A 27,400-nucleotide genomic window follows, 5' to 3' on the forward strand; every position below is an offset into this window, starting at 1 on the left:
AGTCGCTATTTTCTTTCTTCGCTTCCCATGATACCGTGCAATCACGTGTCTGATCTCTCCTCAGAATTAGGGCCTGTTCACATGGAGGTTGGGGGCCCAGGTAGGAGAGGTGTCACCCCACCTATCGTGTTAACGTGGTCAAATTCAAATGAGAGACTATATGGACAGGCAGGCTACCCCACCTAAGCGGGTAACGTCCAAAAAACGGTCTCTTAGGCGATCTCAGGTCATCCGCACTCTCACCTCCCCACACCTACGAAAAAAAGGGGCATTAATTGCGCAAGTTGCCCTTTATACGATTAGAATAACTACCAGTCGCTATTTTTCTTTTTGCGCTTCCCAAGATTCTTTGCGCTGTTTAAACACTCACGTGTTTCCTCTTCCTCGATCCTCTTTCCTCAGTATTAGGCGGTCTCAAGCTGTTCAAGAAGATTTTAATAAAACTACAATCGAAATCTGATCAAGGAAACCTTTGGGTGGCTTCGCGGCGTGCCGAGCAATCATCAGTTATAGGTGTGAATCGCGTAAACTATTCAATGGTGTCAGGAATCAAAATTCAAAAAGAAAACTGAATATCATTTTAAAAAATATTGCAAGACAAAATATTATGATGTTAAAATGCGGTCAACCCCCAACTAATGACTATATGATTTCTTGAACAAGTTGAAACGCTGGAGAATATTTCGACCTTCCATGACTTTGCCTTTACCCATACACAACAGCTGGACCAATTTTTTCAAGTTTTTAAAATCTATGTCCATCCTTATCATTCGTAGCAACAGACGGCAGGAAACCATCTCAATGCCTAAATACTGCAGCATTAAATAAAACAAAATGTGTCCATAATTTTTGAATTCAATTGATGCGAAGGCACTTCGTTTTAGTTTAAAAAAAGAACATGACGTAAGCTAACCAAGTATGCCCAGGCGAAACTGACGCTCACCAATCAGAATGAGAGAGAGCAAAAACCGCTGATTGGCTAGCGAATAATGAGGAAGAATGGCCAGTTTGGCGGGAACATAATCGGTGGTTCTAGTGCGCATGTTTAGCGGTTTTTGCGCATTGTCGTTTAGGCTGTAATCATACCCCTCAAAAACACCAAATACTGGACGAGGCGCTTTTGACATTTCATGTTCACAAAAAAATACCCGTCAGTTCACACAGTAACAACAAAGAAAAGTTATATAACTATATTTACAACGAAATGAATGTACAGAAAGATTATTCTTGCAAAATCCTCTTACCCCTAAACCTGCCACCCAACTCTAAGGGTTGTACATTATTATAAAAGCAATCTCATTCTAAGGAAATGCTCTGGAAACGAGATCGTAAAGAAACATACATTTTTGCGCTACACTTTGTCGCTAAGTTATAAACTTGTGCCACCGCTGCTTTTACTCGAAAGCCGGTACTGTTGTCAAGATATTACAAACTAAAAAGTGGATTTAAAGTTGTTGTTGCCTGTAAGACTATGTTATTTGCGATAGAGCTCGAGTTTTGATAGCTTTGCGAAAATTCTATGGGCTTAACACAGGAGCCTTAACTCATTCTCGGCCCCAGGCCCCAAGGTCTCTAGCTCTTCTTCCCTTTCCCTGAAGCGTGGGCAAGAGACCCTGTCACACTGGGAACGAGGTTCCCTAAACCTTCGGCTACTACAAAGTATCTCATTACCGCGTCAGACTTTCAGTCTAGATTTCTTTCCCGCACTGTTCGCTCTGGTTAGAAATGGTGTTTGATCTTCTACATAAAAACTCTTTTTTTATCCTTACTTCCAAGTTTTTTTCTACCAGTTCAACTGTCTTCGCTTTACACTGCGAGGTACACTCAGTAGCTATTATCCACCATTTCTAAGTACATACTCTGCTCTATAGCGGAATGATAGTTTTTTTGCCGCGAAGGATGAATCTAATAAATAGTCTTCAGCCTAGCACGCTGAGAATCAGGCAATGAGTAGATTTAGCAAAGACAACGTTACGACGGCGTGCGCCGATCTAAAATCCTAATTGGCCTTTGGCAGAGCGGCAATTTGAGAAACGGAACTGACTCGTCCCCAGTCATCTCCAACTTGTCTCTTCTCAGTCAGAAAGAGCTCGTTCTAGTCTTCCACGCCAAGTACTAATAATGAGAGATGACTGGGGACGAGTCAGGTAACGGAAGTCGTGTTCAGTCTTTTTCCGCGCAATTTAGCGTTCTCTTTGATGTTACGTTGTCTTAGCTAGATCTGCCTCATAACTGAAAAGTGGGCGCTCGGGCAAGGGTGGGGGCTCTTGCTTTTCAAAAAAAGAGAACCTAAGAAAATCCTTTCAGTTTGCGCAATTCCGTTGAAAAATCACAAAGAAGATCCGGTATTCCTCCGTTATATGTTTGCCCCGTGTCCTTTAGCGTAGTAGTATGCGATGCAACCTCGTTCCCATTGCTCTTTCGGGGGCGAGGTTGTAAGCTGTGGTCTTTACTTCTCCCTAGTTAATACGCAAAATGGATCCGGTGCATCGTCAGTCTTTTGAATCACAATAGCTCTCCGCCTAGAGGTTGGCACTAGCTGTCCATACTGATCCCTCAAATTAAAAGTCTTTTCCCTTCGCACATGCGCAATTTGATACTCATCAGAGGTGAAAAAGGTAGGAGTGCGGTAGTGAACAGGCCTCAAAGGTGGCGCGAAAACTGTTGAGTTCGAACTGTCTGAAGCAACAGGTTTTTGAGGTAATCTAGGTGCCTCCTGATTTCTCCAATTGCAATCTGAATTGAAATGTTGAGCCGAATCAACTCGAGAGACTGCATCAGGATGCTGAGGACAATCTGAGGAAAGAAACAACAAAAAATCAAAGACGTCTAGTCATATATCCATTGCATATACAGTCAACTCCCTTTATAGCGGACACTGTAGGGACCTTATGTTAGTGTCCTCTGTAGCGAGAGTCCGTAATAGCGGGAGTTTATTTCAGTCAAATGTCTGTAATTTATTTTTGCCCGGAATTTATCTGCTGTCCGTATTATCGAGGTGTCCGTTATAGCGGGGTGTCCGCAAGGCGAGAGTTGACTGTAGTAATTAAGGGGTGAATATGGAAGAACAGAAACTTCATACTGGTACTGACTCGTCCCCAGTCGTCTCTCATTATTAGTATTTGGGGTGGAAGACTAGAACGGGCTCTCCCAAGCGCTTCCCTAGTAAATAATTAATAAGTAGAAACAACTTGGAGACGACTGGGGACGATACTGGTCTGTTATTAATTCCTTTGAGTCGCGCCGTGTAAGGTAATCCGGAATCCGAAATCCAATAAATTTTTGCTCGCAGAATCAGTGGGATTCGGGATTCCTTGAGCTGTATTCCAGATTCCAAAGCTCATGATCCTGGATTCCACAAGAAAAAATATCCCGGATTCCGGATTCCACAAGCAAATGTTCCTCCCTTTACGGACTCTGGATTGCCTTACATAGGGCGAATTTATCATTGCGTTTTCCTCGGAAAGGCCTGGGGGCTATTTCATAGTGAGGTTTTTTCTTTCAATTTGCAATCCGTTTCCATCCTGGCCATCAGAAGCCAAAGTCATACACATATAGTTAACATATAGTATTAGGGCAATGTTAAATAAAACTGAACCATCATATTAATTAAGGGTTTTAAAATAATACTTAACATCGTGACGAAGCATCTTTAAGGTGTTCCGATCGGTGGGAAAGGGAGCGTATCACGTAGGCTCTTTGTGAAGAACGACGGATATATTTTCCGGAAGAAATACAGTCATGCGAATGCTAACAGCGAGTGTATCCCTAATTTTTTTTGCTTCACATATCGATATTTAATTAAAATAGTTAAACTAAAAACAGGCTATAGAAATAAGTGCTTTGTACACTTGCTAGATCCCTTACTTGCACTGTGATCCAGGTGCCTGCCAATGTCTGTAATATTCAGAGGTATTCCCATGTATTGTGGATAAGTATCTTCGTACCACACCAAAAGTTCTTCTCCAGCAGGGATTGTGGCGAATGCTCTGTAGTAAATTTCTTTGTTGTATTGAAAAGCGTAAAGATTCTGTTCACCCCTGTGTCGCGCACAGCAAATAAAACGCATCCAACTGGAATTATTTTCGTCATTGCCGTCAATGTAATGCAGTAATTTGTCGTTTTCATAAATCTACAAACGTAAAGCAAAAATCTGATCATACCCGGCGAAATTTACAGCCTTTTGAAAGAAAAGGGGCTAAAGGCAGGTTTTTTGCGCCCGATAAGCTCAAAGATCACACTCACTGGCAAAGGGAAAGGAAAGGAGAAATGGAAAGAGGAAAAGAAAAAAAAGTAGTGGTTGCACTCTTAAATTTTTTATTAGCTACAAGCGTTTTGCCGTCCTGTTGAGTAAACTGACTATTATGAGCAGGAGGCGAGATGATCTCATTACTAGTCCTTATAGGTGCTGCCCTGCAGTCTCGGTAACTTGGCAGGACATGAAAGGTATTATAGGCGCACTGTTTTCATTAACGTTTCGAGTTTTATTTTGTCGGCAGCCGCGCTCAAAAACTAAAAGCTTCCCTATATTCGGAGTAAAACCGGCCTGTACCGCTGCTTCTAGCTAATGAAATTCCATCAAGGAGGGCCAAGAAAAGTTGTGACGACATTCAAGAAATGGACATCACACTAGAATAGGGTCATTTCGGGCGGAGCTATTTTCAATTGCCCTACGTGTCAAGATCTCGTGTTGGAACTGTTGCCTCACCCTCCGAACGAGGTTGTGTATGAATGCGGGAGATACTAAATAATACATGATGGGTTCCCATAGGGTCATTGGCATAAAACGTAAAGTCCGTAAACAATTGATCCCTGGATTTCAAAGGAAGTAATCTGTGTCCTAACCACTCAGCCAAAGCAGCTTTCAAGTTACAATGCATTCGCAAGGACAGCATTTGATATACCATTTGTTGATGCTTTCAAAAGCCGACTTTTGTGCAGCATGATATTGATATCCGAGATCAATACTCAAGTACTGTTATCGGCACACGTACAGTTACATCCTCATAGCACGAGTAAAAAGATGCTAGTAAGCGCTCTCCTGGATGTGATTATAGTTAATAATGAAAACTTGTACACAATAACAAACAAGTTGTGCGTATCTTACCTCCCACATATATGACGTATCCATATCGCCTGTAACGTCATTAGGCGTCACAATTGTTCCTTGATACGGGCCCATCCACGTTCCCTCCGGTATAACCTGTTTAGTGCGTACTCCGTACGTCAAACACGACGTAAGTGAGGGACAAAGCTCTAATTCATCTGGACAGGATTTCTCGGCGTTGCTAAGCCTATTCTCAGCCTTTTCCGAGGCATTTAAGGAGGACGAAATTAAACCTGTTAAAAGAAGTGTTTTAGGAATCATTTTGAGGGATAAGAGATACTAACCTCGTTCCCGGGCTGAAAAGTCCCAGGGACGAGGGGCGGTGCCTACCATCCCTTAAAATAACTCTTAGGGGTCAGGTTGGACAGGCACCAGTGTCGATATTTTTCTTAACTGCAGGGGACTAAGAATTTAAACAAAAAATCATTGTAACATGCTAAGGCTGTTCCAAGCTTTCAGATAGTCGCAAACCAGCTCCCTTGCCTCTTTTCTGGAATTGACTTCTACCAAGTCTACCAAGAGGGAATGAGCTACATTCTCTCTTGAGTCGGCTGAGAAAGAATTCCAGCTGGTGACATGGTTAAGGTCTTTGACTTGGAGTGTCTGAATTTCGAGTTTATCACCCTTCTCCTTCACGCTAGCTGTTTCCTTTGTATGACACGGTTATTATCTTTTGAGTCTTTGAATGAAACCATCAGAAAAAGAACTGTCCCCCTTTTGTTTTGAACATACAGTCGAACCCTGCTTTACGGGACACCCCGCTATAACGGACACCTCGATAATACGGACAGCAGATAAATTCCGGGCAAAAATAAATTACAGACATTTGACTGAAATAAACTCCCGCTATTACGGACTCTCGCTACAGAGGACACTAACTTAAGGTCCCAACAGTGTCCGCTATAAAGGGAGTTGACTGTACAGTCGAACCGCGCTTTACGGGACACCCACTTAATACAGAAAGCTCCTTATTACGGACAGTTTTATTTGTCCCTGGAAAAGCCCATACATTTTCTCTAAATTCAACGAACTTAATACGGACACTCGTTAATGCGTACAATGGACACTAGTTTCTTGCCCAATCAACAGATTCTCATAGAAAGTCAACCTCGCTAATGAGGACACTTCATTATGTGCTTCTTGCTGTAATAAACTTTTCCTTTCTGAAGGTAAAAAGCCTTCAATTGACAGCGTGTCGATGTTCTTAACGCTACAGTACACCGCGTACGATGATTTGTAGACATCAATTTCAAACTATTTTGGCATCAAACGAGTTATGCAGAGACCGCACAGTTTTGATTAAGAAATGTACAGATGAGCGTTTTTGGGGTCTTTCGTGGATTTAGTCCGCGGAATGACGGCTTTTTAAGGCTAGAAATGTTTTTCTTGACGATGTCTATGTCCTCTTTTATTTCTTTAGGTTTTTTGTTTTAATTAAAGGTGTTTTTTGGCTTTAATAACATAACCCCCGTTAATACGGACACTTTCTATGGTCCCTTTAGTGTCCGTATTTACGAGATTTGACCGTAACAGGTGAGCTGTTAGGCCTTTAAGCCCTAAGGGTGATCAGCATCAAACTTCTCCCGCCTTATATAACCGAACGGTGACAAGAATTAAGGAAATGATCACACGAGATGAATTTAATTGATATTTTTACAGCTTATCCCGAGTACTTCTATAGAAAACGTATATGGATAACAAATGAGAATCTGAATTTTGATATTACGGTTAAAAGGGTTACGTCTGTACTGGCCTCTGTAGCAACTACATGAGAAATACAGGGCACAAATCAAGCTCGAACGTGTTCTTCTCCTCACGTCCCTCGCGTGGACCGCTTACCTTGTTCCCAGTCTAAAGCGCATACTACACAGGCTATAAATTTACCTCTCTAAGGAAAGGAGACGGCTTAAAGATAGTTCTACTGTTACCTCTTTTTACAGACTTGTCTCCTGTTTTTCTCAGCGCACTTGGGCCATTTGATTCATTTCTTCTGTACAAATAAGTCAGCAACATGTCATGTGTGAACGAAAACGGCGTGGAAGGTGGAGAATAATGGGTATAAGTTCTTCTGTTGGTCATCGTTTCCTCTCAATGTCTACAGCTAAAATGGTGAAAAGAAATTGTAGGTAGAGAAAACTGAGCTTGTAGCTTTAAATTGGCATTTTAAAGAGCAGAGAGATTAAGCATTGCGTTTACTGCCGAACGGCAAACGTGAATTTGTATCACGTGACCAAGTTTTCCATCTTATCGTTTACTGTTCATTATGACTACACGAAAATCGGTAGATTCACGCCAATTTTATCCATAACAATTGTTTTGAGCTGTTTTCATCTGCTCATTTCTCATTTTGAAAATTTGTCAACTTGAATCTCACGTTTGCCGTAAACGGGATGCTTAAGCTCTCTTACATCACGCCGAATTTCATGCACAAATGGGTTATAGAGCAACTGGAGGGCAAGTTCAGTATTGATGGCGAAAAGTGAAACGCTTTCAATAGCCATCGATAGAGTCCGCTCTTTTCGTTTGCACGGGAAGATAAGTGATACAGGTCTTCAGTGTGAGAGTTAATTGCACAGGTGCATTCGTACATGAGTAATTTGTTAACAGTTTAGAGAAAACGTGTCAAAAACACAAAGCAAAAATTATTGTGAAATTTCACTTTCGATTCTGTCATATCGACAATAGACAATATGTTTTTCAAGGTTGTATTAAAATACTTTATTGGCACTGAAAATTCTTTACCTAATTAATGCCAATTATAATTCTACACATTTCCAAATGTTGTCAAAGTGAAACAAATATTTTCTTTTCATATTTGTCACGATGGATACCCCTTGATGTTATATTTTTCACTGGTGCTTATTCATTTTGCATAAGTTCATGGTTTTTCTGCTTGCAGTTTCCGTTAAAGGCAAGGGTTAGGATCCAGAAAATTCAGAGAGAGGAGGCCGGGAGCATTGCCAGCCATTTGAATAATATTTATTTAATGGTTAAAGAACTTTGAGGGCAATGCTATACAAAACTTAGGGCTCTAGAAGACAGATCTGTGGAATTTTAACACATTTTCAGATAAGGGTGGGAAGGACGGTGATATAAATCCATCCATGAAAGGCTTTCATAAAAAAAACCTGAGAAATTACAATTCATTTTCGGTCTTCTGGGTAAGTTAAGCAACCAAGATGTACAAACTGGTTGCTACGGCTTTCAAAAAAAAAAAGTTCCGGCAGGTTGCAAAGAAGATCGAGTAGGACAAAAATTGTTTTGAAAATTAATTTAAAAAGTTCCTCCGATTTTTTTTGTCTTAACTGAAAACATTATAAATGGGGAATTTCTTATCGAGGTACTGCTATCCACAAATGATCCAAGTTGTTTTATTTATCACAGGAGTGCTGTGGTCTCGACACTAATTTACTGAACCTAGGCGTGTTTCTAAGAGAAACTGAAGAATACGAAACATTCAATTATTGCTTCACTGACGTCAGATTGGTTGACAAGTAGATTTTTTAATTTTTTCCGTATTTTTAGGCAAAAAATTAAAATGTTGAAAACTATGAATAATCTCCTTGGTAAGTGGTATTTTAATGAACCAAGCTCACTTTCTGTCAATTTAACTGTTTGTTGAGGAATTCTTTGATAAATATGCTAATGTTTACTTCATTGTCATGCGAGTTGCTTAAAGTAGACCGAAATGAAATAAACATGATTGTAAATGTTTCCAAGAGCCCCGTTTGGTCGGAACGCTGTCATCTCAACATTTCCCAGTGTCCAACGGAGGGCGTAGTTTTCACAGGGATGATTTCGTAAGGCTCAATACACTAGAGGTAGTGATATAGTAACAGATCCAAAATGAACAGACTCTTTTTTAAGTAGTTTAAAAAATGATAGGCCTTTCTTACTACTGGTCTATTTTTGAGCCCATTGTATTCAAACTTTGCTGTTCAAATAAGCTGGCACACCAGAAACCATACTTTAAGCTTAATATATACCGTTATGCCGTACGAGCATTGAAGTAATAGAAAGAAACAACCCGGCGGACCAGTGTAAAGGTATACCAATATTCACCTCGTTGCAAACACGTGAGCGCGAGCCGGTTTTTTTTTTTTCATACCAGTCTCGCAAAGACTCGAAAAATTACGACCTTTTGTAAACACTTCTTCAAAAAAAAAAAAACACTCACTTCTTCAAAAACAGATAGCTTCATACGAGGTTAGCCCATGTAATTACCAGACATTTGAGGTGGCTCGTGAATAATATACATGAAAATAATTATAATTTTTCATATATATTCTATTTTTTTCCTCTGCAAAAACCGTCAATTTTGAAACTTTGAGTTACCTATGGCACAGTTTCACAAGGTAAAAAACAAGAAAAGACTATGTAAACGTTTTGTTGTTTATGAAAGATACAGTTTGCCGAGAACATTTTATACGTATAGACTAAATATAAATTTACGCTATAGCTCCTTCATTCTCCCGCCACAAAATAAGAGCACCTAATTGCGAGAATTTTACTACAACACACTTAATTGCCATGTGTTCATAATAGTTGTAGGACAAAAAAGCGCGTTTAGGATAAAATATTCTAAAGATATTGTACGCTTTAAGGCTTTTTAAGACCTTCCATTCTTTTCCAACACCACAAATTCTGTCGGGATTTTTGTCTTCAATAGAGTCCGTTACTCTGGAAAAGCCCGCCGGGCACACGTGCTTTTAAAAATAGATAATTCTATAAATATAAATATGTTTCTAGGTTGTATAAAACAGGGAACCTTTGAGGATCTCTACGAGCACTTTGTCATATTTTTCTACCTTGTCTAGTACTGGGACGTACTTTTTAAAGTTCTCTAACCCATCTTGATCATAATCATATCCTGTTTAATTTGTTTTGGGGTCTAACAAGTTTGGTCCATGTAATAAACATGATATATGCATAAAAAGTATAAGTTAAATACAAAAAATTAATTTAAAGCAGCTGGCGTTTGAAGATAAAAGTACTCCATCTTTCCCAATTGATTCACAGTTTTTCATGTTTAAAGTTAGCTGTTTGTTTTCTTTTTCTATTTTTTAAACCCGTTGTTCTTGATTGTGTTCAGGCTAAAATCTGTGGTTGAATTACAAAGTCGATATTTTCAGGTTAACAACGCGAATATCAATTAAACGGCTCAAAGATTAATATGTAAATTTATTGAGCAATAAATACGTCATTTGGCCCGAATGTTGCAAAATACCCAAACACCTCCCCTGCATCGTAGGCGTTGGAATCTCAAAAGTAATAAAATAACGTAAGAAAGATTGAGTTGTTTTAATTTTTTTCTCTAAGCACCCACGCAAGATTTTACAGATTCGAACGGAAAAACAGGCGCGACAGAAGACGTGCCGCTTTTTGGCCTCCCTTGGAGTCGCAAATTTAAGTCTAATTTTGATCACTCTTCTGCCCAACAAACAATATTTTAATGAAAGTGTCATGCCAGTTAATCTTGAGCTGAAGAAAAACGTCAAAAAGAAATTGTCTATTTTATTACTTTTCATGAGAAGTCGTAACTGAAATGGCGCGCGATCATTTTCAAAAGCTTTGTTATCGAGGCAAGTACGCAAATTTCTACTTAACAACAAACAATACTGAACAGTCTGGAAAGCGATAAAACCTTTGTAAATATAACCATTCCAGGTGTAAACAGAGAAACGCAACTCAACAAGTCGCTAATAAATTCAAACAAAAAAGTGTAGACCTCATGATTAAATTAGAAGAAACAGAAGTCCCTTCAATGCGAGCAAACAAATGAACGTTTCCAAACAAATGAGCGTTTCAAAGCAATATCATGTAGAAGAAGACAGTTTACGACTTTGATGCGTGACTTAAAATTCAAATTCTTTTAGTCAAGTAACTCATTGTGCTTACCTATCCTGTCGGGTTGGTGGCAGTGAGACCCTTTCCTGCAGAATTAAAGAACAAAGTCACGTTTAGAAGACACCTTCGACTTCCTTTGCTTTCCACGAGCAACGCTCGCACTCACAGTTTAGCGTCGCGTCGCTTTAGTGAGTTGAAATTAATGCTTTTGGCCTTTCTGCCACTTTGTTTATTGCGCATTCTTGTGATTGGAAGTCATGCATTGCAAATGAGTTATGCTCACGTAAATTGGCCAGTAGGTAAAAACGTTCGTACGTGACGTCAGTGTTCAGGTGGAGAGGAATAAAAGATGATGATAAATTCAATGACAATATTTAACAGCTTCTTAACCCCGCCGTTTTATGACTCGTCCAGCATGGAAGTTTCTTTTTTTTTTTTTTCGTGATGAGCAGACAAAGGTTGTCAGATTGCTAACAATAGAAACGATAAGGTTTTTGTCTTGTCGCGGGTCCACTTATTAAACTGCCTTGTGACCGCGCCTGTCTCTTTTCCCGGCGTCGCCATGGTGATTAAAGAATATATCAGATCGCTATCTACTATGATTCCATAGACTATTTTAAGACTAAGGAGCAAGTGACGTAGAACCCCTGAGACAAAATCGCAACCCAACAAACCAGAGATTTTTGTTAGCAACTATTGCCGCGAGCTGAGATTTTTCCTACCGAAGGACTGTGTGCAATGTTAAAAAATTTTGTTCGTTCTGAAGTAAAAGTCGCCGATTTTTGACTGAACCGCGGCTCTTGAGGGTACTTCGCCTCTGATCTTATCCATCTAAAACCATGTTTGTTCAAGTTTGCAACAGCTAAGGAAGATCTAAAGCTATTTCATTTCTTAAAAACAAGATTCAACAGTTTACAACGTTTTAGTGCAATACATTTTTTTCCTGTAGGACAGGACTTGCCTTTTTTTTGTTGTTAGACATTTATGGATCCACTCCAAGCTAGAAGGGCCAAGTATTCGCTACCGGTCTGTGAGAGGTATTTCAGTGCCATATTTGCCATTTGTCATATTTGTCATGAGACAAGTCAGAACAAATATGACAAATGTCTTTCAGCTTCAGCCGGATTGCCGAAGTTAAGCCGGATCAGTCGATCGCTGGGTCGAAATAATATATATCCTGACAGATAGATATCTATTGTATTGCTGCAAGATTTTAGAAACGTGCTCAGAAACAAGATGCCGTATTCCATGCGAATGACCTTTGCCCAGTCACGGATATTCAAGATCAAAAGTTAAACTCTATTATTTAAATCAGGGCTCCACTAAGGACTTGCAAGAATAACTTCAAAGAAGTGTATTGAAGCTAAATGAATTCTATGGCAAACAAACTATATATCTTCATATGATCATCGAATTGTACGTACTTTTAGCCCTGGTAATGATCTTATACCAGGCTGAACTGTTTGAAAGCAATTTGTCAGTAAACTGAGTTTCACACACGCACCTGATATAACAGAGAAGCATAATTAACAGAAAACGTTGAATTTGAATTTTTTTTTCAAAAAAAAAATAGGCACTGAGATTTCTTTCTTGAATTTTACTTTAACAGGTGGTACTCCTGCCAGTTACAAACCAAGAGTTTCGAAGTTTGTCAGAAAAAATTTTCGTTATTTCTTGAGTCATTTGAAATTTTAGCCCATTTCTCAACTATCAGTTAATTTTCTTAGATCTCAAATCCCAGCTATCGATTAACAACAACAACAACAATAGAACAAAACAAAAAAAGCCTTGATAATTCTGTCCTGAAACAATTTTGGCAAATTTCAGCTACCGTGTGGCATGAAATTTTTGCGGCTTCTAATTTTTTCGATTTTTCCAGCGATCCGCAAAAAAAATGTTGCTTCAAATGAAAATTACCGCGAACATTTTTCCCAAAAAAATTTACTCCAGAGTGAATATTCTCTAATTTAAATCAGTTCACTATACAAAAATTACAGTACTAAGAAATCGTGTCTGTTCAATTACAACTTGTGTCTTCCGTTCAGAAACAAAGTGGTATACAACGAAATACTGGTTTTACATGATTACATAGGGTAGGCACACCGTAGTGGGCACTTTCAGAAAATCTCAAAAATTAATTCCCAGCAAGGAAAACCAATTTGTCCTAATCGCAAAAATTAGTTCCCGCAAAACACAAAAAATCACCAATCCGCAAAAATAAACTCCCTCAAAAATTTCGTGCCACACGGTATCATTAAAACCCTGCATGGGTGGGACTCCTACAAAAAAGTCACGCGGATGCTAGTCCTCATCGTCTCGCCTAGGGGTGTAAATTGCAGATTTTGGTCTCACTTGGAGTGTTTGGGATGGAAAGTCAATTTGGCCATTCAGGTATCGCTTAGGGCTGTGACGTGCATAAAGAAATTTGCAAAAAATACTGTAATGTCGATCTTTTTTAGTTTCTCCTTTAGGGCTCAGTACACCCTCATTGGTTGGTCTCAGGGTTTAATTTTCATTTTTTTGACGAGCATCCTGGTCACTTCATATCCCCCTTGAGCATTAGGGCCTTGGAAAACGTCTGGACACCTTCGCAAAACAGTATTGTTGTAATGTGTGGTTTCACAGGGAGCCTTTGGTTATGGTCCAACGTCATGCCCTCTTCAAAACAACTCATGTGTCCCCAGTAAATTATCATCAGAAAAAATTCTAAAAATACGTGACGGTGAATCAGAGCTTCGGTTATTTATCCCTTTTTAAGAACACAGACAGCGAAGCTTGCCTTTCAGCGGAAACTCCACAATATGCTTGGATGTTTTCTCGTGTTCCCGCAACACAGGACGTCCGCTTTAGGCTAGGACTTCCATAAAGCATTTCCCTGTACCTCAAATCTCAATGAAATTTTGGCAAAAGTAAATATGCCAGTTGCACTCAAAAAGGATTAAGGAGTTTTTCCGCTAACGAAGGGAGTGTCAAAACATGAAAACAGGAACATTGGTGCCCCGTTCGCCCCTAAGTGTGACTCATGCCCCCTCAGTTTTCCTACTCCAGTGAAACTTGTATCAAGTACCCTGACTCCAGAGGTCCGTTCTCAAAATACCTAATAGCGATAAGAGAAAAATATCCTCTGGAACCCAGGGTATGTATTCGTGGACTTTCGCGATTGTACGTCCCACGAAAGAGTATCACACGCTTTTCTTCCAATTTACATATTTTTAAAACAAACCTGCATCTTTCGGTCACCTCTAGTAGTAAACCCGTTGGGCAAGTAGTTTAGCCGTGCTTAAAAAAGCCATTTTGCAGTTCTAAGCCATTTTTCAGTTTTCCCAGTGCTTTTTATCTATACATCATTTATCGTAAACAATAGCCTGCGTAGCAGTCGCTTGGAAGTAGTGGGCGAGAGAGAGAACAAGCGCGCGCGAGGGAGACACGCGAGAGGTTTTTCTTGTGCCCACTACTTCCAAGCGCCTGCTACGAAGGCTACGTAAACAATTTCAATAAAGCATATGGCGTACACTGGAAACGCACTGATTCACTTACATTAACCCACTATATAAGAAAGAGATCTGAAGGTCTAATGGTTTCTTAAACCGCGGCCTAAGTTACTATGAAACGTCGTTTAAATAACCGACCCTTTCCCTCTCCGAGTTAATGAGAGTTAATAATAGAGTCCAAGTGGTTCTAAGTTTTGAATTTGAGTTAGTCTGTGGATGAACTCTAGGTGAACTATTATAGTGTGACCATTCGAATGAAACGTCTTTAGTAGCACTTTTACACGTTACTAGCTGTTGCTAGTTGTCTTTTCAGAGCTTTTTCAAATTAAAGTTTCAAACTTGTGTTTAATTTTGACTTTTTAACTTTTTGGGGGAATAAAAGGGTTGAATACGCGTGCAGAAACGGGAGTCTGGTGGGTGCCAGGGCAGGAATCAGGGTGCCCTTCATTGAATGCTCTAACGAGAAGACCACAAAACAAAAACCAGGGATTGCTCAACGACGCTTTATACGGGAAGGGTTGGCCCCACTTTTTAACTTTTTACACTGTTATATACCATTTTTGACGGAAAAGGTACACCCTTCATATACCCACCCTTTCACACATCTAGTGCTCAAATCTTCATTGTTGTTTTTGGCAGTAACAGTAAGTATTCTTGCCAAACTATGTAGCGTTCGTTACTAACTTTGAAAGTATATGGCCATAAGGTTCGTCGGTTCGAAACATTTTGAAAAGGCTTCTTTTTGAAAATAAATAAATAAATGACAAATTTCTCTACCAGTTTTCATTTTCTTTAACTCATCACGAATGTCAAAGGTACTCCTTTCGGACAGAACCTCACTATATAGGCCATATAGTACTTCCCCACCGGAACAGGAAGACGCTACTAGACTTGCCCTACGTTGACCCTTCTTAGCCTCAGCATAGTTAAGTGCCGAAATGGTTATGAAACCCGTTAGACTCCGTTGTTATATGTTTTTGTTAGCTTTTTTGGACCTGACCGTGCACAACGTTCAATAGCATTCCTTTGATGTTTGCCCCCTTTCCTACCCTTTCTCCTCTACTAACTATGGTCTCAGCGGTAAGTTCCTCTATCCCCGACCCAATCGACAAGAAAAATCTAAGGACTTTAAAATGAGGTTCTCTTAGGGTGCGTAGGCATGTCCCTAGTCTGAATTTCGAAACCCGTCGTTTCACTAATTGGGGAGGAAGCCATGTCCTGTGGGCATTTTATTATTGTTTTTGCGCTTGTCTTCGTTGCTGTCAGAGTTTCAACCCATCTTTGTATCAGCTTGTCACCATTTTATTTCCCTTCAGACGCCGTTTCACGGCCATGTCGCTTGTCGGAATTTTACCCTATCAGATCTATGAGGGCCTCTAAAATGGCCCTTTGGACTAAACAGAGAAATAAATAAATAAAAGGACTTTGAGAAAAATTACATTACTACGTGGCCTTTCGAATACATGTAGGATCATGTAGTCCTTCCATTTAGCGGAACCGTTCCGAATCGACTTGAATCTAGCACCGGCTGCCGGAGTAAGAGTTTTAATACAGACAGAAACCTACCGGTTAATCCCTGCTGTTCTTCTGTTAATTATGGGTTCCTGCAGCCCCTGAATTATCTCGACAAAATAATAGCGACAGTGTCCTTGCTTGTGCTGCCCATTTGATTTGATTGATTTCCGATAAGACGTACGTACGTGACAAGATACCACTGGGCAGCGCTGAAACATACGAACCATCCGCTCCCGTCGGTCCCCTCCCTCACTGTTTTTTGCCCCATAGCGTCGCGTCCTTTCACATTTTGAGTCTTATCATGCGCAACTCCCTCGTGACGTACATTGAGGAGTTAACGCTATTTTTGTGTATACAAGGCCTCACGTTTCGAGCGGACAGTTATAATAGGTAAGCATATATCGAACAACCAGTTCTTTACACGTGTTTTAACAAATTATAGTGCAAAAGAAATTGCAGATAATCCTGTAACATTTTGTTTGTTGAATGAAGTAGATGTCACAATAGATAAACTTCAATAATCCAGACGGAAAAAACCTTATCAGCGGAAATACTGGTTGTTGGTTTTTTATCAGTTTTGTCTGAGACCCTCAGAGGCACGGTGTGGCATTTGCGCGGGCGATGTTTTAGGTCTGCGCTTAGGAATTCTTATCTTATCATAATAATATCGGGTTATATCGTAAAATCTAATTAAGAATGCGACAGTCAAATAGTAAAAGATTTTGAGGTTATCGATTTCTAGCTATGGCTTGATTTTTCACGTTTAATGTATTGATAGGGAACAGTATGTAGTTCGTTTTAGCACGCAATCACGCAGTTAGCGAGACGACATCTCTTCCTTTGACATTCCTTTGTTGGGTTAAATCCTGGAACAAATCATTGCCTTTAAAGGCCTTTCAAACTTTGCCGAGACTCTTATTTCATATCAATTAAACTACGTTATTTTCAAACGTGGGTCTGAGGTATTTGAGGAATTTAACAACATATCATATTTTATGTTATTTCAATGAATTGGAACCTGTCAAAAACTTTTGACGTGCTTTTTAAAATGATTGACACATCCTTGAATTTCTAAAAGAAAAACGCTACTTTAAAAAAAAACACATGCTGCTTGTTAGAATCCTTTGTTACACTCTATCAGGTTTCGGCAGGTAAGGAGATAAAATTAGGGGTGGATTTCCATTTCCAAAGGTATCACCCAAACACGGCAGACTTACAAAGAATAGAAAATAACAACCTGGGGCATTTCAAGGCTTGTATTTTGGATAAGAAAAACGCATAGCCGAGCCGTCAACGAATTTTGGTAAGAGAACTATGTATTTGCGTGAGCAAATTTGATTTAATTCCATCGCAGACTTGCATAACTAAAGCTAGACACTATCGGGCGGGCTAGATTTCGCGGGACGGCCGGAAAGGGTCGCTCTTTTTCGTTTGTTTTTCTTGGACTATTTTATGCCTTTTGAAAAGAAATTTAGCGAGACTACTATTAACAATTAATTTAATGAAAGTAAGCTAAACCTGAGGCTATTTAACTGCTGTACACTTGTTTGTGTCCTTCTGTTTGGGTAGATCATGAACTTGGGGGAGTAAATTGTTTAACCAAAAGAAGCTTCAATTGCTAGATTTTGAAGGAAGTTGATCCCCGCATATATGCGAAAGTCCACCAAAGCACCATCCAAAGTTTTCTAACTCTGCTCGGATTCAGCCAACTTCCGTGCAATTTTAATTATTTTAACAATCACTTCGCCACTTACCATTTATAGCAACGCATTCTTAAATTCATTGAACCGAGAAGAATCAATATTTTTTAACCTTGACAGCAGCACAAAGTTGTAGCCACTTTTAAAAAAGCCATATACGAACAGACACATTCTCAAGAACAACTAAAAGAGGGATTAAAATATGAAAATACCCCTCCTTTAAGTGATTATTCATTTTCTAAAACTTTTACCATTGCGATAACTGCATTTGTTCTATATTCCCGGAAAAAAATGGAAATGTAATTATTTCTTTTTTCCAGAAGGTAAGGTATCAATCTGTCAAAGGTTTTACAAGAAAAAAATTCGTACAAAATTGCAACATTACTCGCATTTTTTTGCTATTTTTGAGTGGCTATCACGTGAAAGGTTTGTACTGTAAACAGTTATTGGAAAGACTCTTTTTACCGAGCCGTGGCCCATTCATCAGCACCTTCAGGGTGGGACAGAACGTATCCCATTCAAATCGCATTCCTTCTCGTACCCTCTATCGGTCAAAGGTATGCCAGATTAGCGTTTTAACTTCTTTTTGTAGGGAATTATTCCTGTTTTTCAGTGAAGGCCATTCTTTCAGAATCCGCCAGATTGTCATTTGGGAATTAATCTGGCGTTGACTATTCACAAGGGGAATGCACTTTGGCAACCATGAGGTTGTCTTAAGAAATATTTTTTTAAGCTTCTATTCTTTCTTTGAAGTTTCCGACACGGAGGGGCGCTCCACGAAAGTCGCGTGAGACTAACGAAAAACATAGGATGTTATAAAATGACGTTTAATTGATAAATTAATCGGAAATATGTCCAGGAAAAGAAAAGAAAGAAAAGAGTAAAAGTGGAAGACTTCCTTGTAAATTTATCTTCCTTATTTAACGATTATTTTTAGTTATTGTATTTAAATGCCATACATGCGTCCCGGAAAATGAATTGAGAAAAGACAACAAATCTGTATCTGCCGAGGGCAGAAATTTCATATCTCTCTGCAACATGAATACCGGTGCTTTGTTAAATACCCCCTAATCACATGAAACAGGAAGTTCTTAAAGTTATCTCGTTGATTCTCGTTGATTCAAATGCCAAAACTTGTTACGTTTAATGTTTCGTCAGTTCAGACCGTTTCCATTCGCCTAACACGTGACTACAAAGAGGATCTGACTATAAAATAAGTTTTCATTTGTGACTGAAACGGCTACTCTTTTCTTCGTACATCGAGTCTGAAAGAAAGCAACTCAGTTTCCCTCAGTAAATTGTGTTTACTGACTTTTACCACTGAAAGAAACATGCAGATTGGTACACGAAGAATAATAACATACACCAGATTATCAATAAACAGGAAATAAAACTGTTTTTATGACAGGACGTTCTTGCTTAACGTCAAGTGTGGTTTGGCTATGTTTAAACGCTGTTCCATCTGATACTGATTTGTTTATTACATTCCAAAACCGCCAGACAAAGATATATTTAAAGGAAAATGTGAAACTTATCGTTTAAGTTTGCCGTCTAGGCGAAGTAGATTCTAGGGGAATTCGGGGAAATTGCCACATCGTCTAGCTTGTCCAGAAAAGAAAAGATGAAGGTGTTTTTGAAAAGAACCAAATGGTTCTTATGAGAAGCTAATAGAAATTTTAATGCCCATTCAAAAAATATATTACACAATTGATAATGAGGATTCACAGTATTACATAATGATTCAAACATTCCCGTTTACTGCGTTCTATTTTAATACAACGCGGTAAAAATACGAATTGAACTCGATTATCATGAAAACACAACTGCAGCTTTTACAGTTCGGCGTGAATGAGCTGACTTCTCATTTGTCTTGTGATTTGTCCCGGGTGTTGTTTTAAGCTCTGGTCGGTTTTTAAACCGCTATTTTCGTAATAAGGCAGTACTACATACCCCGGGCTACATACCAGATCTGTGGCGCGAAGCTAGAGGCGGTCGCTGTCATCCAACAAATACAGCTTTATCGTTTACTCAGATTTCCACGAGGTGGAAAGCCCGGAACACGTCTTAATAGTCATAATGCGACCGCAATTTGATATTGGATTCTTCTGAGCGGGGGTGCAAAAAGCGGCGTCGGTTCCTTGAATTATTATTTTTCCTTTTCAAACCAATGTTTTTTCTCCTAACCGTAACTGATCGTGTTTTCGGTTCGATGAAACCTGATTGATGTGATCAGTCAACAGTCAAGCGTCCTTCCAAACTGGATCACTAAACTGGTGGTAGATCCCCAGTAAAAACACATTTGCCATAGTATATGCAGTTAACAACATTAGTCTGTTTACTAAGTGAATTAGACTTTCTCAAAGATATTTTAACTACGTCAAGGTAAGACCTGGACTAGAGATTCGCTGTTTCTTCATCCCGTTACAGACAAGTATGTGTTTGATTGTATTTAATTTTTCAAGGTCGGATCCAAAAAATTCAGATAGAGGGGGTCGTGAAAATTGCTGCCTACTTAGATAAAGATGGTATAATTCATTGGTTACCCTCTGAGAACATCTGTGTCGAAAAAATAGGGCTCTAGAAGACAGATTCTACATGATTTCAGAAAAATGACTGAGACAACTTTAAAATGCGGTTTTGCTTGTTTGTGATTGCAGCAGAAATGGCGCGAAATGGCGTTGTGTTCAGCAGTCAGTTTCCCGCCAAAAGTACGCCATCTTACCACACCAATGCAAACACCAGTCACAGGCGATTTACGTTTACCTATGACGACTTGTACAATTGTTTGTACAGACATAATGAACCGCAACTCATCGATATTGAGGTATTCAAAGGACAAAGAAAAGCAAGCCAAAACGATGGAAAGGATACACAAAAAGAAGTTTTGAGTAAGTCACTGAATGCTGGCTCTAACTACAATATTTGCACTCTTGATCCGTAACACAGAGTTATATAAACAATATGTTTGCGGTAACTTAATTTGTACCGTTACGTTAATTGATTTTAGGTTTGAAACATATGTACAGCCGCCATATTAAGACCTTTTCTCAATTTCTAGACTTTAACTATCCTTCGAAAAACAGATAAAAAGGCTGAAAAAGAAAGCTTAAATGTTTTGTTGTCAGCTTAAAAAAATAACAAAAAAATAATAATGATAATAGCTCGTTAAAAACAAACAAATGTGTAGTGACTTTTGAAGTCCAGGGGGTACGCATGTTTGTGATGGGGAATGATATGATCCTCCGTGTTTTTAAAACCAATTTTCCGGCTTCACAAGCAAAAGGAAGTGAACTTTGTGTTTTCATGAAGGACTTCAAGGAAGACCCCCTAGTGTTGTTTAGTATAGTATAGGACTGTATCAAATATAAACAGCCCATAGGGCTGTATTAAAGAATTGGAAATTCCAATGTCAACATTGGTTTATGTTCCTAATTAGAGATTTGACGTTAAATCCTGTCTTAGACATTCACTGTCACAAATACCGAAAAAAAAAATCTTTTTTTTCCTAATAAAAAAATCTTTGTGCCCGAGGGTGTTAAAACAATTAATCACTTCCTGTAAGTTGTTTAGTATCATCATATCTGAAATATGCAAAAAATGTAACCAGTGACATTTCAAATTACCTATCCAAGGCCCTTTTCCTCACTTTTGAGGAAGGCTACGATGAAAGATTTGCTGCACTTTCAGTGAAAGTGTTTTCTTGGTGGGCCCACCCACCCAATGCAAACCGCCACAGAAGCCACAAGACTTCTTCAGGTCACGATATTTCCGGTTTACGGAACTTACAGTGCATTTGTTTTGTCATCGAAGAAAATTCAACATTCTTTAGACTTTAATTAGGGGGAGGAGCTATAACCCAGACATTATAACTGGAACACAAATGAATTAGCCCTTTGTTTGTAGATTCTTGAGACTTTCTGATTACGTGTTGCGCAAAGTTTATGTTACAACACTTTGGTCATCGCTATTTTGGCGGCGTCTTTGATATGGAAGTGTTTTGATTTACACATAATAAAAAAAATCTATCCTTCTTTAAAATGAGAAGCGTTAGTTCAAGGTTGTACGGACCCACCAAGCGTTGAACCCAATAGAAAAGTAGCGAGAAGAGAAATCTCTTTTAGGTTTGAAGATAATTAGAGACCATTTGCTACTTGAACAGTTTGAGGAGTATAATTTGCTCTCTCTGCCAGTGGTGGACAGAGAGAGGAGAGCGCGCCAGAGAAAGTTCATTTCAAAACCAAGGGTGGGTTTAAATCAATTCATTTTTGTGGACCATTTTGACTGAAAGAGTAGCACCTCTGCCCCGCATAGTAGAATTAAACCAGAATGACTCCTTTCAAACGTCTTGATAAAAATAACTCTTTGATAAATAAAGAAAGGGGTGGAACTTAACCCCCTTTTCATCCTTTTAAAGGGAGGACCCCCGGTCAAAAGGATAAATCAATAAAATAACGAGGAAATGAAGGGGGGGGGGCTGGTTTTTAAGTGAATCCAATGTATTCCAAGTCATAATTAATAGAAACCTTAAGGGTAACAGGTTTTCGTGTTTTGCAAAGTAATTCGTGTGAAAGTGTAAGACAGTCACCTGGTAACAGAAAATTTAGAAAGACTGACAACCGAAAGCCTCTGCGAAGCCTGATGATCTTGTTAATTTTTATGTTAGATCTGTAAAAAACATCGCTGATCAGTCCGAATATAGACTGCGAGCAGTCTCTTATTTTTCTTTGCAAAGTTACTGCACGCGAAACCTAAGCTCAATCGTCGTTATTTGCAAGCGCGCTGGATGAGATAAGAACTAGACGGAGTTTAAGAGAAAATGTGGACTTCAAGCAGTCTAGTCCGAATATTATAACCAGTGCTAAGGGAGGAAATACTGCAATACTTATCAAACAGAGGGTGTTAAGTATTTTACAACTGTAAAGTCTCATTTTATATCGGTTAGCTAAGCTACAATCGTCGACAGAATAAAATGGAAAAGCAGACCGCCTTTCCCCCGAAATCAAGGAAGCGGTGCGAAAGCCAAACCGTGCCATTTCTCCATCCTTGATTTGGGGGGAAGACGGGGGGGGGGGGGGAGGACTGGGGGCTGGGGTCTTCGAGGCCACACCCTTTTTCAGGTCGGTGGGAGTGAAATGTTTTTTCTCTTAGTGGACCTTGGCCCTGGCTTTAATTACAAAGCTTTAGATTGAATTACGAAACTGTAAAGCCAACTACGTCTGTTTTGAACCAAATAAAGCGGGTTTAATGAGGGTTTAATACATTCCTGGTAGTATGCCAAAGATTAATTCCGTTAAAAGTATTATTACTTATTATCAAGGTTAGCTTTACAGACAACATTTATTATTCAGACTCTAAGTATGTCTTGGAATGTTTTTCATACTTAATAAATACATATCACTTTTTCCTGTTCTTGTGTTTCGACGGAAGTATTTTCTGAATTTTTCAGGAGGGTGCATGGGGAGCAACGTTTAAATAAGCGTGAAAGACTACTTGATTTATTGACATTACGTACTTTACTGCCGTCACCCCAGCTTTGCTCACGTTTCTGACACGTTTTTGTTTTTGCTTCTTTTTGGTCTCAACGGACATTTCCCACTTTTGTAAATAAAAGGCCCTGGAGTTGTGATTGACTCCCAAGATAACGGGTGGGGGGTGGGGGAAGTTCCCATCTCCCTTGCTAACGTGAAGGAACCTCCATCAAAATGTTCTCCAAAGATCCTTCTGATAGACAGAATTTCAGACCGAATTCCAACGGCCTGCGTAGGTGGCGGTTGTGCCTCGCATGCGAGCAAATGATCTGCGAATTGGCGAGGGCGTGTGCGAACAAATGTAACCTCAAATGAGCGGGTTTTGCGCCTCATTCTCCTCGCGGCTTCGGCGCTCGTTCGTGCTCCCGTCCGATTGCCCTTCCCCAACAAAGCCGTGAGCTACGAAGGCTAGAATTTCAACGACCCGTAACCGTTGAGTTTGTTTTTAGATTGTGAAGCTTGCCGCTCCAAACAAGGCGACTGCCCAGCTCACAAAGCACTGACAAGAAAACTGGTGATACCTGGACAGAAACAGCCAGTCAAGTTTAGTTACGCCATAGCTTCATTTCCGGAGGAAGTGCAGTTGTGTGTATCGAGCATTCCTGGAGCGGGATGCGGAGTCTGCGCCAAGCAGCATATTCCCGTGGGCACATGGATTGGTCCGTATGAGGGAAAACATGTCAAATGTGATGACGTCAAACCCAACACTGATACGTCATACATGTGGGAGGTACACTAGAACGTTCTGTCGTTTGATAAATATTTGGCATTAACCGTTTAACTCCCAAAAGTTGCCAAAGTCAAAATTTGACCAAATTTCCAAATTTCATTTGTCGAATGCCGAAAAAACAAGTAATAACATGTGATGGTACTCAATCTGAACTCACGCCACACTACACATCTTAACTGCAGACTGAAAAGTTAGAACGACCTTTCAACTCTCCATCTTTCACTCCGGAGGGAAAGGGTTAAAAGTAGCTTTGTGTAGATGGCGATACTGATTTACCGAGTGCATTATCACGAGGGGCTTGTGCAAATTGAGATATAGTCATTTAGATCACTCTCTGGTACAAGGCGAAACAGCCCCGGGGAAACAATCCTGCCTGCAATACCATCTCCAAGGCATGAATACTCCATAATCAACGGTTTTCAATTAATATTTCATTCCAAATAACTCATGTTGACTTGCGTGTATTCTCAGATCTTTTTTTGCAAATTATGAACGACTGGAACAACTCCTTCTTAATAGTGCTTTGTTGCACCCGTGTCTTAACCCTTCACTCCAATGGCCATCCCTCCCTTTGTCTTTTTCGTTTAGCGTCAAATGCGTCTCCTGATTTTCCGGTCGGTTGGTCGGATGAAAGAACAAACCTTAAAAAAAGAGAACAAAATCACAAAAAATCGGTGAATAGGAGGCCTGAAACCCCAGCATCATTGTCGTGGAACCTGGAAACAACAAGACAAGGTCACGACTGATCCACACAAACTCAATATGGCGGAAATTAATGAAAATATGATGGTCGATGTCATTATGGTAAAAAGCAAAAAGGAGATACTCTACCGAACCTTCTATGCCTGGAAATTCTGTTAGAATGGTCATTTTTCAGATTAAAAGAATTGATTAAGGTAAAAAGGTTTAACTATGTCGTTTTTTTTTCTTTGAAAATGCCCAAAATTTGGCTCGGTCGGACGATGCTAAACGGAGAAAACGGGGGATGGTTTAACAGTCACCATTGAAACTTACACATTTTTTTTTTTTGTAACATCCTAAAAAATAAATAGTACTACGCTAAGACACTACCAAAGATGTTTCACTAGAAGGTTAGCTTCGTAGGATTTCGTCCACATATGTAAAAGTTAGTATGAAAAATCATCTCACCATCAGGACTCGATCTATGAAAGAAAGGGTTAGAATTTATGTCGTATTAACTTTCTTAACGGTAATATATTATTTATATATTTGCACCCTTTCCTTAAAGATTTATCAAGATGGCAAACTTTCTCACTACCTCGACGCGAGTGACGAAAATACATCGAGCTGGATGCGCTTCATCCGCTGCGCGCGCTACAGAGAAGAACAAAACCTTTTCTCATTCCAATACTGCGGTAACATTTACTACAGGGCGTTCAGGGAGATTTCCGTGGGGGCTGAACTTCTCGTATGGTATGATGAAAAATATCCTCAGGATATGGGAATACCGCTGGAAGTGCAAGATATGGCGCTAGTAGATCCCAACGGTATGTCAAAACAGTGACGAAGCAACTTAGTTTAGGTAATTCAAAGCATTGTTTTCAGAAACTATATGTAGTGATTGTTACTAGTTCACTTGTTGTGAGAATGCCCACTGCTTCAAGGTTGCAAACTTGATTGGTAAATACAAAGCAACAAAAGAACACCCCTTGAACCCATCTACCTCAATTACAGGCTCATTTTTCACAGATGATAGATAGAGCTTTGCACAAAAATATGATATTTTCTCTCCCGGCTTAGTTGGTTAATGTGCGGCTTTCTGTGCAAAAGGTCGCAGATCGATTCCCAGATGTAACCTCAATCCTTGCCTCCTCTTACCACACCTTTTATTCCTTTCCGTGTTGGGAGCTTTAAACTGATATCTTTCATACGGAGCGCTGATGGGAAGAGGGGGTATAACGAGCGCGCCGCACAAATTCGTTGGCCTCAGGTTTGTTGGTCCCAGACGATGACCATTTCGAGCTGCTAACGTAAAATAAGGACCCCTTGCCTTGACCTTTTTTTGTTATATATAGAAAGGAATTCGCGGTGTTAGAATGAAGAATCGGTCAGCTTAATTGTTTCATATACATCAGGCACTGATCTGAGCCTTGAGGGACGTAAAAGAGCCTCCAGGAGCATAACAATATCTCGCAGTGACAACCCCTTACGGCTATTCTTCGTGGAAGTGGGGGTGAGTAGGGGCCGCATTTCGTATGGAACCTGTAAGCCCTATTCGTACCCATCCCCTCTGAGTGGGCATATCTGTGCCCAGTTTGTTACACGTGGTACTTTTCATTTACATTGCATTTTTAAACCAAGAGATATCTTACCCTCTCGAGCTGATATCGAAAACGTTTTCCCCCATCTTCTAGGTACCAGACTCCTGCAAGAGGTGCTAGCAGCTCAAGGCCAAATTCAACCAACAGACAAATCAAACGAAGCACCAAAATTTTCCACGCCCGTCTCCACTCAGCCAGCAGTTACCTCGCACACTCCTTCCAAGAAAACGTCCCGGAAGTCACCTGTATCACGTGACATGATACCCAATAACAATCACATTTCATGGTACCAGAAGATTCCTAGTCCTGTTGTTTCGAACATCAGGCCTCCCTCGGGCGACAGTTCAGTCCGCGCTGAGAGAACTCGGCACATTTCGGATCCTGTTATTGCTTTAAAGGAAGAGCGCATTCTGGTTGAAGATTGCGACGACAATAAAAGATTCAAGCTGTCGCCGGAGAGCAGCGAGATGAGCTTGATGAAATGCGGTCAATGTAACCAGTCATTTGCTCAGAAAAACATGCTCCAGGTCCACGTGTGTCCGCACATTCCAAGAAGGCCATACAAGTGCAATTACTGTTCAGAGTCGTTTTCTTTCCCCAACGAACTACGCACGCATGTTGTCACTCACGCTAGCGATAAGCCATTTAAATGCGGTTATTGCTCGCGCACATTTGCTGGAGCGACAACGCTGAACAATCACATTCGTACTCACACGGGTGAAAGGCCATTCCTCTGTGAAAAATGCGGCAAAACATTTACACAGGCATCCCAACTAAGCAAACATCAACGAATTCCACACGAGTGCGCACATTAATCCCTGGGTCAATGAATATATATATATCGAAAGTTTTTAATTGAATTACCACACCACAAAATTTGCTCCACAGAGTCAAAATTTTCAGTATCTTGTTTAGCTTATAACCCTTTCATTCCTAATAGAGGCCAAGGAAAAGATTCATATTTTCTTTTGTAAAATCCTATAAAGTAAATAGCACAGTGCAAAAGTCCTACCAAAGAGGTTTCATTTGAATGGAAACACGAGAGGATTTCATCCACAGATTTAAAAATTAGCGTGATGAATTATCTCGCATTACATTATCTAGGAGTGAAGGGTTAAACAATCTCCGGTTTTAGTACTCCTGGATAGGTTCGGATTGAATGGCCAAACCCAAGGACTGGGACCACAGACTCCAAAGTTT

At 39.8% G+C, this 27,400-nt stretch overlaps 2 protein-coding genes across 7 annotated transcripts; one reads left to right on the forward strand and one right to left on the reverse strand.

Annotated features, from left to right (window-relative positions):
* Nucleotides 1–418: 418 nt before the first annotated feature.
* LOC140936396 (uncharacterized) lies at nucleotides 419–16,164 on the reverse strand. 2 transcript variants are annotated; one of them, XM_073385864.1, is made up of 6 exons: nucleotides 16,012–16,164; nucleotides 11,006–11,040; nucleotides 7,036–7,208; nucleotides 5,108–5,340; nucleotides 3,868–4,132; nucleotides 419–2,796 (listed from the first exon to the last, which is right to left on the reverse strand). In XM_073385864.1, exons 3-6 carry the CDS (start codon nucleotides 7,184–7,186, stop codon nucleotides 2,450–2,452), a joined length of 996 nt encoding a protein of 331 aa, XP_073241965.1. In that variant the 5' UTR covers nucleotides 7,187–7,208; nucleotides 11,006–11,040; nucleotides 16,012–16,164; the 3' UTR covers nucleotides 419–2,449. The 2 variants fall into 2 exon arrangements, with proteins under 2 accessions (XP_073241965.1, XP_073241964.1); XM_073385863.1 differs by lacking the exon at nucleotides 16,012–16,164 and having other exon boundaries at nucleotides 11,006–11,225.
* A 100-nt stretch (nucleotides 16,165–16,264) lies between these two features.
* Nucleotides 16,265–27,064, forward strand: LOC140936393 (putative histone-lysine N-methyltransferase PRDM6). 5 transcript variants are annotated; one of them, XM_073385856.1, is made up of 5 exons: nucleotides 16,265–16,350; nucleotides 20,318–20,548; nucleotides 23,638–23,918; nucleotides 25,168–25,426; nucleotides 26,294–27,064. In XM_073385856.1, the coding sequence occupies exons 2-5, from the start codon at nucleotides 20,323–20,325 to the stop codon at nucleotides 27,013–27,015; spliced, it is 1,488 nt and encodes a 495-aa protein (XP_073241957.1). In that variant the 5' UTR covers nucleotides 16,265–16,350; nucleotides 20,318–20,322; the 3' UTR covers nucleotides 27,016–27,064. The 5 variants fall into 5 exon arrangements, with proteins under 5 accessions (XP_073241957.1, XP_073241961.1, XP_073241956.1 ...); XM_073385860.1 differs by having other exon boundaries at nucleotides 16,307–16,350; nucleotides 20,321–20,548; XM_073385855.1 differs by lacking the exon at nucleotides 16,265–16,350 and adding an exon at nucleotides 17,075–17,263.
* The last annotated feature ends 336 nt before the right edge of the window (nucleotides 27,065–27,400 follow it).

Source organism: Porites lutea, chromosome 5 (assembly GCF_958299795.1).
Source record: "Porites lutea chromosome 5, jaPorLute2.1, whole genome shotgun sequence".
NCBI classification, from domain to species: Eukaryota; Metazoa; Cnidaria; class Anthozoa; order Scleractinia; family Poritidae; genus Porites; species Porites lutea.

Excerpts from the sequence above, each read along its gene's own strand:
- LOC140936396 (XM_073385864.1), bottom strand. The coding sequence starts at position 7,186 with ATGACCAACAGAAGAACTTATACCCATTATTCTCCACCTTCCACGCCG. Across the intron at positions 4,133-5,107 it reads ATACGTCATATATGTGGGAG|ATTTATGAAAACGACAAATT; the intron begins GTAAGATACGCA and ends TTACGTTTGTAG. Across the intron at positions 2,797-3,867 it reads GCACCTGGATCACAGTGCAA|ATTGTCCTCAGCATCCTGAT; the intron begins GTAAGGGATCTA and ends TTCTTTCCTCAG.
- LOC140936393 (XM_073385856.1), top strand. The coding sequence starts at position 20,323 with ATGGCGCGAAATGGCGTTGTGTTCAGCAGTCAGTTTCCCGCCAAAAGT. Across the intron at positions 23,919-25,167 it reads ATACGTCATACATGTGGGAG|ATTTATCAAGATGGCAAACT; the intron begins GTACACTAGAAC and ends CTTTCCTTAAAG. Across the intron at positions 25,427-26,293 it reads GGCGCTAGTAGATCCCAACG|GTACCAGACTCCTGCAAGAG; the intron begins GTATGTCAAAAC and ends CCCATCTTCTAG.